We start from the raw sequence: 10777 nt of genomic DNA, 5'->3' as shown, positions 1-10777 counted from the left end.
ATGACTAAGAATGGTGATGATGGGGTAGACTTACCTTCAATAGAGTCAGCACAACATAAAGAACAAGTTGCATGGTTAGTAGCTTAAGCAGCTCTTAGAGTTACTTATGAGACTATCAAAGATGATGGGGGCTGAAGATTCAATCTAAATCGACTCCTGGTTGAAGTCCACTTCGAAAATATGGTTCCAAGACCTGGAAGAGCATTATGTGATTATGCTAGACTAGTCTACAATAAGGGACTATCAAGTGTCAGACTGCCACCTATAGCAGCAAATAATTTTGAGATGAAGCAAGTCTTACTTCAAACTATCCAGAACAATTGTGTCTTTAGGGCGAAAGTGAATGAAGATTCAAACACCCACTTGATGGACTTTGAGGAAATCATGAACACTTTCCAGTACAATGGAGTGTCAAAAGACGCAGTCTTCTTAAGGGCATTCCCTGTTTCGCTGAAGGATGACGCGAAGCACTGGCTTCGAATCTTACCAGCTGGTTCGATCAGGACATGGGAAGATATGACTAAAACGTTCCTTTACAAATACTTCTCAGCTGCAAAAATAGTGAAATTCAGAAGGGAAATCCATAATTTCTGCCAGAAGGACACTGAAACAGTATTCGAAGCTTGGGAAAGATTCGAGGAGATAGTGAGAAAGTGTCAGCATAATGGGATCGAATTGTGGATGCAAATCCAGGACTTTTGGGATGGATTGACACCTTCCTCACGACGAACTCTGAGCACTGTAGTTGGAGGTTCTTTAATGAAGAAGACTCCTGATGAGATTGTTGCAATTATTGATGAGCTCTATGAAGATGCTAACCAATGGCCTGCTCAGAGTAATGATAGAAGAAAATCATATGGGGTTCACCAAGTATATTCTAACACAGCAGTGCATGCCCGGCCAGACACCATGGCCGGAGAGATAAGAAAGTTAACCTTAGCCAAGGTCCAGAGCCATCCATCACCAGTCTATGACTTTTGCGGAATGGGTCATCCAACACATGAGTGTCAGGCCTTGACTAAGATGAAGTGGTGAATGTTGTGGGGAGCTTTGACAGAGGCAACTACCAAAGTGGCAATAATTATAACTTCATAGGGCATATGCACTCGGGTTTTTCTTGGGGTTCACTAGGTGGTAGTGCGAATGCATGGCAACAGAATAATGCCAGACCTCAGGGATAGGGAGCTCTAGATTTTCAAAATTAGCAGAGGCAGCAATACCAGCTTCCACAGTCTAATTAGTCTAGCATGGAAGATCTGATGAAGGCCTTTATTATTAAAAAATATGAGAGGCTTGAAACTCATGGAACAACTATTCGAGAACAGGGCGCATCCATTCAAAATTTGGAAAGACAAGTGGGGAAACTTGCTAATCTATTATCTGAGAGGGTTCCAGGAACTCTCCCTACTGATACTGAAAGAAATCTAAAAGAGACAATAAATACGTGTCTTTCAGAAGTGGGCAAGTATTGAAGGACCCCATAGCAGAACAAAAGGGTGAGTTAATTGAATGACAAGTAGAGATTATGGAGGAGCAGAAAAATAGCAACATTCAAGAAGGTGAAGTGAGGGTAGATGATGGTCTGAAGAAGAAGGGGAAGACTAGAGCTCAGATGAAGAAGAAGGATGGGAATTAAATGAATGATGAGAGTGAAGAGAGTAAATATATGCATGCTTTACATTTCCCTCATAAGCAAAGAAGAGAGAAGCTGGACAAACAATTTGGGCATTTTTTAGAAGTTCTCAAGCAAGTGCACATTAATTTAACATTCACAGAGGTGCTTTCACAAATGCCAGCCTATGCTAAGTTCTTGAAGGAGATATTGTCCAACAACTGAAAAGTGGAAGAGACATCGGTTGTCAAGCTCACAGAGCATTATAGTACCATTCTACAAAATAAGCTATCTAAAATGTGGAGATCCAGGAATGTTTACTATGCCTTGCTCTTAAAGAAGTACTAAGTTTGAAAAATCTTTGTGTGATTCAAGTGGTTCTATTAATCTTATGCCTTTGTCTATTTTCAGAAAATTGGAGGCAAAAATTGGAGAAATCAGATCGATACTTGTGTCCTTCCAACTGGCGGATCAGACCACAATCATAATTGAAGGAATAGTGGAAGATATGCTACTTCGGGTGGATCAATTTGTGTTCCCTGTGGATTTCATTATGGTGAACATGAAAGAGAATAGGGATGTCTCTTTGATTTTAGGGAAACCCTTCTTAGCTACTAGCAAAACTATTCTGGACATTCAGGAAAGGTGGCTCATACTTAGAGTGGGGGAAAAGGGTGGTCTTCAAGATGAAAGCAGTGAGGGCACCTAGAGACGAGCTGATTGCACACTCTGAATTCAAGTATGGGGTGTACCCAAAGAAGGCAGAAAAGAAACTTTCAGCATGGATGTGTGTACTGGGTCGGGCATGCAAAGTTGATCCTGACTTCGATTCAGACCTAGACTAGATGAATCAGGGGAGTTTACTTTACCGCTCGATTTTTATTTGTGTGTCATGGGGACATGCCACAATTTAAAGTATGGGGTGGGAGATGTAAATATGTACATGTGTGTTTGTTTTCCTTTTGTTTTGTTTGAAATTATTTTTTTGACTTGTCCTGACGATGGATTCCCCGCCTGTCTTCTTGAGTGATCAAAGTCGAAGAAAAGAATTTATCTTTCATCTTTGTTTTACTTTCTTAGATATTGTAACAATTTTTCCTTGGTTTTTCTTTGTATCGCGGTTCTTTTCCAAAGGTTTTGCTTGAACCGGGTGTAGTTAGTTTTTCTTTTATTAGGAATAGGAAAGTCTTGTGCTCTAGTGGTAAATGGAGATAATTATTCTTGACTTTGTTGTGCCTTGAGAGCAGTGAGTGCCTTAGTCGTGACGCTTAGGTTGAGTTCTTGACTCATGGATAAGTGCCTAAAATTATTTGATTTTGATGTCGCTTCACTTCTTTGACCAGAGAGTCAGGATGGATCCGGTCTTAAATGAATTATGTGCCAATGTGTGTATGAGGATTTTGTTGATATTCTGTGCATATCAGTTGATGTCTAGAACTTTCCTTGTATGCTTGCAAAAAAAAAGGTAGTTTTGTTTAGACTAGGAAGTGATATAGGCATTTCTTTGTTGAGCCAATTATATGTTTATGACCCGCCTGATTGTTGTGTATTCTAGTTAGCCCCTTTGAGCATGTAATCTTATTTCTTTGGGAACCACACTACAAACCTGATCCATTTTGTTTGAATTGACTACCTGTTTGATCATGTTACCTCTCTTGAGCACTTGAAATTTTTATGAGCTTGTTCAAAGCTAAGTAAAGGTATGGTTGGGTTTTTTAGTGGAACTATTGAAAAAGGAGAAAGGTGCACTGTTTGAAATCAATTGTGGAAGCCACATGTAGGAAATTAGCAAATGGAAAAAAAAAAAAAGAGAATTGCTTGAAAGAAAAAAGATCAGAAGATAAGAAGAAAAAAAAAGTCTTGTGTTTGTATGTAGTTTGTGAGAAAACATATTCCTTGCTAATGGTAGCTCGTGCTATATTTGTGCTTAAAGAAAATGGGAGTTGGGTGTTATTATGTTGTAAAGGTTGGGGTTTGGTTCAACACAATTTTGGGATTTAAATTGTTAATGTATATGTATTAAAGTATTTAGGGAGGTATAGTCACTATATCCAAATGTATCATGCTCGTCCCGCACCCTACATTGCAACCAATTAAAGTCCTACTAGTTCCTTGACTGAATGAGCTTAAATTAGTTGAATATTATTCTACGTGCAAGCCTATGGTAAGTTTTCTGTGGCACATGAATTTTATTTCTAACAGTGACTTAATTCTTTCTATCTTGAGTTCCTAATTATTCTTGAACTATATTGTGTGTAGAACTACTATATATTGATTGTCTGAGGGCACATGACTTGTGAAGGAAAAGTAATGTCTTTGGTCTCTGTGTTAGAGTAAGTGAGCAGGTTTTTGCAGAAAATGCATGGTACTGTTGAGTCGAGTTTTGAGGCTAGGATGTTATGATAGGGTTCTTAGTCTTCTTTAGATATTCTTGGCATGATACATTAGGGAAGTTGTCTGATAAAAAGGTCGTATATTTATGAAGTGTAGTTTCATTGCTCGAGGACGAACAATGGTTTGAGTGTGGGGTGTTGATGGTAGGCTAGAAACCAGTATTTTAGTCATAATTTGCACTCCAATTACTGCACTTTACGTGTGTTTGAGCTTACATGATATTAATTTACACGTATTATGTGTTTTATGCCTTGCATGAAATGATTCTGAGTTATTTAGACAATTTGGAGTTAAATCGAACAAGTTAGAGCTTTGAAGCCTAAGTAAAAGCCTAAAGAATTAAACCGCAATCATATTTCGGGATCGAGGGCCGAGTCTGGATATCAAAAATTGAAGAAAACAATTTACTCTGGAGAATTTACATAGTCGCACCGCATGGGGTGGCGCGGCAGTGTATTCTACTATTGTCCGTCTGAAATTGCTCTCTGAACTTCTCCACTGGCACACCGCATGGGGCGGTGCACCGTGCGCCCCCCCTATGGAATTTTTATAGACTATTTTTCTGTTTCGGCTTGGAAAGGGTAGTTTTATCCGGACCCGCTCCTACATGGTATAAATACACCTAAAATACATTTTTTAGGGGTCTTTTGACCTTAGAAGATTTTGGAGAGTATTTGAGGCTACAAGACATGAGATTTTACCATCTTTCCATCAATTGAATACGGGAGTTTGGATTGTAACGTTAAATTGATATTTTCTTACTCTTTAATTCTAATTGTGATGACTTTCTCAACGATTATAGAGTAGTTTCCCTTAGGGTTTGACAGATATGGTGTTTTGATGGATATTTGTAGATTTTAACTCTAGTTGTTTGCTTGAAATCGTTTACGGAGCTTTAAATTATTTGTAACTTTATTCACCAATTTATTTAATCGAAAGAAGAATATTTTGGTGATTATCTTTGTATTATTTTATTTGATTTAATTTAGTTATTCTATTAAGTAATCGAAAGAGCTTGTTGAATTGTTGATCAAATTAAGTTAGGAGAATATTTGAAAGACATTTTCCTAAAGATTAATCCATTAACGCATGCTTGCATATTTTTACAGTGCTTATATTAGTTCACTTCGTAGAGTTAAGATTTAATCGAGAGAGGAATCTTGGCTACACGTTTGAACTAATCATCTAGTGAATTCGTGAGAATCATTAGAATATTAGAGTGGATGGAACTAGAGTTGGATCCCAAATAGCTATTTTGCACATATCCTATCACGGCCCTTATTTCTCCTATTGATTATTTCAGTATTGCTCAACTCTTGTCTTTATGTGATCGACTGTTATTTGTTTTAGTTTTCTTAGTTATTTTTTTGTTATTAAGCATTCCATTCAAAGCGTTAATCATCCTGAATAGCGTTAAGCTAGAAATTACTTGAACATTGTTTAAATTCAACCTATGTGGAGACGATAATTGAACTATACTATCTTTGGCTAACGAGCATCAATTTCGTGTTGTGTTTTGCACTCGTTAACAAGTCCCAAAACACATAATAAACCTACTCGAGGCCCAAAATCACATCAAACAACATCAAATCTACGAATCGCACCCCATTTAAAGCATATTGAATCAATGAACATTCAACTTCTAAAACTAATGTCGAATCATACCAAACCAATTTCGAATGAGTTCAAATTTTGCATGCAAGTTCCAAATGACACAACGAACCTATATCAACTCCCATAATCACCATCTGAGCCGGATATCAATAAGGTCAACTCTCGGTCAACCCTCTCAACCTTCCAAATCTTCAACTTTCCATCTTTCGCCAAAAAGCCTCAAACCAACCTACAGACCTCCAAATCAATATACACTCATACTCCTAAGTCCAAAATCACCATACGAAACTACTAGAACCATCAAAATTTTATTTCGGAGTCGTCTACATAAAAGTCAAACTTTGGTCAACTCTTTTAACTTAAGCTTCCAACGTTGGGACTAAGTGTCCCAATTCACAGTGCAACTTATTCAAAACCAAACCAACTACACCGACAAGTCACATAACCACAATTAAACTTATAAGAGGCAATAAATAGGGGAATGAAGCTAAAATACTTAAAATGACCATCTGGGTCGTTATATCCTCCCCCTCTTAAAATAAACGCTCATCCTCGAACGAGTATAGAGACATATCTAAAGTGCTGAAAAGGTGAGGATAAAGGCAACTTATATCATGCTCGGTCTCCCAAGTCGCCTCCTCGACTGGTTGACCCCTCTATTGAACCTTCACTAAAGCAATGTTATTTGACCTCAATTCGGACATGCCTGTCCAAGATGGCCACCGGCTCCTCAACATAAGTCAAATCCTTGTCCAAATACATGGGACGGATCCCTATAATATTCTGGAGCATGGAAACATGGAACACAGAGTGAACTACAAATAAGCTAGGTTGCAGTGCAAGCTTGTAGGCCACCTTCCCCACTCTCAAGGATCTCAAAAGGACCAATATACCTAGGGCTCAACTTGTCCTTTTTCCCGAACCTCATCACACACTTCATGGGTGAAACCCGCAGCAAAAGCCTCTCTCCTACAATAAATGCAATATTACGAGCCTTCCGATCAGCATAACTCTTCTGTCTAGACTGTGATATACGAAGTCGGTCTTGAATCAACTTGACTTTCTCCAAGGCATCCCGAACCAAATCAGTGCCTAATAACCTAGCCTCTCACTGCTCAAACCAACCAACTGGAGAAAGGCATTGTCTCCCATATAGGGCCTCATAAGGAGCCATCTGAATACTCGATTGGTAGTTATTATTATAGTCAAACTTTGCAAGCGGCAAGAACTGATCCCAAGAACCCCTGAAATCCATAACACAGGCATGTAGCATATCTTCTAAGATATGAATGGTGCGCTCAGTCTACCCGTCCATCTCGGGGTGAAATGTTGTACTCAACTTGACCCGTGTGCCTAACGTATGTTATATAGCTCTCCAGAAATGCGATGTGAACTGTGTGCCTCGATTAAAGATAATGGACATCGCCATGCCATGAATACGGACAATCTCGCAGATATAGATCTGAGCAAGTTGCCCTAAATAATAGGTAGTCACAACTGGAATGAAATGTGCAGACTTGGTTAGTCTATCCACAATAGCCCAAACTGTGTCAAACTTCTTCAAAGTCTGTGGGAGCCCAACAACTAAATCCATGGTAACACGCTCCCACTTTCACTTGGGAATCTCAAGTCTTTGGAGAAAATCGCCTGGTCTCTGATGCTTGTACTTCACCTGTTGGCAATTCAAGCACCGAGCCACATACTCCATTATATCTTTATTCATTCTCCTCCACCAATAATGTTGCCTAAAATCCTGATACATCTTAGCGGCACCAGAATGAATGGTGTACTGCGAACTGTGGGCCTCCTCGAGATTCAACTCACACAACCCTTTCACATTAGGCATACATAACCACCAATGCATCCGCAATACCCTGCCATCTCCAATAGAAACCTCCTTGGCATCATCGTGATATACCATTTCCTTAAGTACAAGCAAATGGGGGTCGTCATATAGACACTCTCTGATGAGCTCATATAAAGAAGACTGAGAAACCACGTAGGCAAGAACTCGATTGGGCTCCAAAATATCCAATCTCACAAATTGATTGGCCAATGCCTGAACATCCAACGGTAATGGCCTCTCACCAACTAAAATATATGCAAGGCTACCCCTACTATTCGCCTTCCTACTCAAGGCATCGGCCACCACATTGGCCTTCTCGGGATGATAAAGAATAGTGATATCATAGTCTTTTAACAGCTCTAACTACCTCTACTGCCTCAAGTTTAGGTCCTTTTGCTTGAACAAGTGTTGCAGACTCCGATGAATTGTGAATACCTCGCAAGACACACCATAGTGATAATTCCTCCAAATCTTCAATGTGTCTACTATAGCTGCCAACTCTAGATCATGAATATGGTAGTTCTTCTCATGGGGCTTCAACTGGCGCGAAGCATAAGAAATCACCCTACCCTCCTACATCAAGACACACCCAATACCAATCTGCTTACCGATGGTGAAGGCAAAACCAGGATGAGAGATATGGTCAAAGTAGTCTTGAGCTTCTGAAAGCTCTCCTCATACTCGTCGGACTACCTAAATAGAACACCCTTCTAGGTCAATCTGGTCAAAGGTGTAGTAATGGACGAGAATCCCTCTACAAAGTGGCAATAATATACGGCCAAACCAAGGAAACTCTGAATATCAGTAGCTAAAGATGGTCCAGGCCACCTCTGACCTACCTCAATCTTCTTCGGATCTACCTTAATCCCCTCGCTCGACACCATATGACCGAAAAATGCCACTGAATCAAGCCAGAACTCACTCTTTGAGAATTTTGCATATAACTTATTCTCTCTTAAGGTCGTAAGCACGATCCTCAAATGCTACTCATGATCTTCCCGGCTGTGGGAATACACCAAGATGTCGTCAATGAATACGATGACAAGAGAATCAAGATATGGCTGGAATACAGTGTTCATCAGGTGCATGAATGTTGTTGGGGTGTTAGTCATCCCAAATGACATCACTGGAAACTCGTAGTGACTATACCGAGTCTTGAAAGCAGTCTTCAGAATGTTCAAATCCCAAATCTTCAGCTGATGATACCCTGACCTCAAATCAATCTTTGAGAACACTCTGGCACCTTGAAGCTGGTCAAATAAGTCATCAATGCACGATAATGGGTACGTGTTCTTTACTATAACCTTGTTCAGCTATATATAATCAATACACATCTACATAGAACCATCATTCTTCTTCACATACAGAACTGGAGCACCCCACGACAAAATACTCGGCCAGATGAAACCTTTATCAAGTAACTCCTACACCTTTTCCTTTAATTCCTTCAACTCCATTGGTGCCATACAATACGATGGAATAGAAATGGGTTGAGTGCTCATTACCGGGTTAATACCAAAATCAATATCTCTATCGGGCGGCATGCCCGGTAGGTCTGCTGGAAACATATTAGGGAAATCTCTCACTATCGAAACTGACTCAATTGTAGGAGTATCAGCACTAACATCCCTCACTAAGGCTAGATATGCCTCACACCCCTTCTCAACCATCTGTTGTGCCTTAAGTAAGGACACAACCCTACTAGGAATATAATCCAATGTACCCCTCCACTCCAACCGTGGAAAACTTAGCATAGACAATGTCAAAGTCTTGGCGTGACAATCCAGAATGACATGATAGGGCGACAACCAGTTCATGCCCAAGATCACATCAAAGTCTACCATACTAAGTAACAATATATAAACTATGGTCTCAAAACTACTAATGATAACTAAACATGACCAGTAAATTCGATCCAGAATAATAAAATCTCCCGCAGGCATGGACACATATACATGAGCATTCAAAGAATAACATGGGATATCCAGATACGGAGCAAAGTAAGATGGCACATATGAGTAAGTAGAGCCTAGATCAAATAAAATTGAAGCATCCCTATGACAGACCGAAACAATACTTGCTATGACAGCATCTGAAGCAGCATTCTTAGTCCTACCCGAAAAAGTATAGAATCGAGCATGGTTTCTCCCTCTAGGACAACCTCTACCTACCTGATCTCCACCCCTAGCTGATAGTGTAGGTAGCGTGGCAACAGAAGCAATAACTATGTCCTGCGAACCCTCTGGACCCTGTGGAATCCATGGAGTCTGTGTAGTCTTTGGAGGTGCACCCATCCTAAGTCTAGGGCAGTCCCTTACCATATGTTTGGTATCACCACACTTAAAAGAAAGCTCTCAGTGGGTGTGGCTATTAAAACTGACCATGTCCTAGTCGAATGGACTGACCACTGAAGGCACCCTATGCAGGAGGTGCACTAGATAGTGGCTGTGCAAAATAGGAAACCCAAGACCTCAGAAGCTGGAAGTGCTTAATGAACTTGGCGACTCACATAGTTTCCTGCCATGACAGGCTGTAACTAGAGCGCGAGCACCACTATATCCTCAAAAACTTGAGGCCATTTGTCCTCCCTATCATGACCCTGCATACCCTTCAGCCTCCGTGTGATCTCTACCACCTGCTGATATGGAGTATCTGTCTCCTACTCTCGAGCCATGCTAAATCTAATACCATAGTTGGTCCCTTCGAATGAATATGCGAACTCACTCTCTGACTGTAGAAACCAAGATAGGTGCATGTCGGGACAACTCACTAAATCTGATAGCATACTCTGACATTGTCATAGTCCCCTAATATAACTTCTCGAACTCTATGCGCTATGCATCCCGAAGGGTCTAGGGAACAAACTCTCTGAAGAATATCTCTGAAAACTAAGCTTAAGTGAGTGGGCTGCATCGGCTGGTCTACCCTTCTCGTAAGCCTGCCACCACTGATATGATGTTCCTTACAGCTGGAATATGGTAAAAGCTACTCCACTCACCTCCACAATACCCATGGTGCGTAGAATACAGTGGCACTTCTCTAGAAAACCTTGTATATCCTCGGTAGTTGCGCCATTAAAAGTAGGAGGATAATACTTCTTGAACCTCTTAAGTCTCGTCTACTCCTCCTTAGATGTTTCTGGCCTGATCTTAGGTTGAACCAGAATAATTGGTTGCACTGGCATAACATCTAGGACCGGATCAACATGGACCCGCTACTCTAGAGTACGGGCCGTAGGAGTCTATGCACCTCCCCCAGCCTAAGATGTGGCTGGTGCAAATAGAATTAACCCCGCCTGAGCTAGAGTGTCG

The 10777-nt window shown here is 40.5% G+C and overlaps 1 protein-coding gene and 1 non-coding gene across 2 annotated transcripts; both read right to left on the bottom strand.

Annotated features, from left to right (window-relative positions):
* Positions 1–564: 564 nt before the first annotated feature.
* Positions 565–671, bottom strand: LOC117273873 (small nucleolar RNA R71). Its single transcript, XR_004503892.1, has one exon. It is a non-coding gene; the product is annotated as a small nucleolar RNA R71 (small nucleolar RNA).
* Positions 672–6446: 5775 nt separating this feature from the next.
* On the bottom strand, positions 6447–9760 carry LOC138905712 (uncharacterized). The gene is made up of 5 exons (XM_070194232.1): positions 8897–9760; positions 7902–8039; positions 7237–7778; positions 6750–6864; positions 6447–6644 (listed from the first exon to the last, which is right to left on the bottom strand). Exons 1-5 carry the CDS (start codon positions 9758–9760, stop codon positions 6447–6449), a joined length of 1857 nt encoding a protein of 618 aa, XP_070050333.1.
* Between the last annotated feature and the right edge of the window lie 1017 nt (positions 9761–10777).

This window comes from Nicotiana tomentosiformis, chromosome 2 (genome assembly GCF_000390325.3).
Source record: "Nicotiana tomentosiformis chromosome 2, ASM39032v3, whole genome shotgun sequence".
Taxonomy (NCBI): Eukaryota; Viridiplantae; Streptophyta; class Magnoliopsida; order Solanales; family Solanaceae; genus Nicotiana; species Nicotiana tomentosiformis.
The sequence above is the reverse complement of the archived record's forward strand: the minus strand, read 5'-3'. Positions and strand labels throughout refer to the sequence as shown.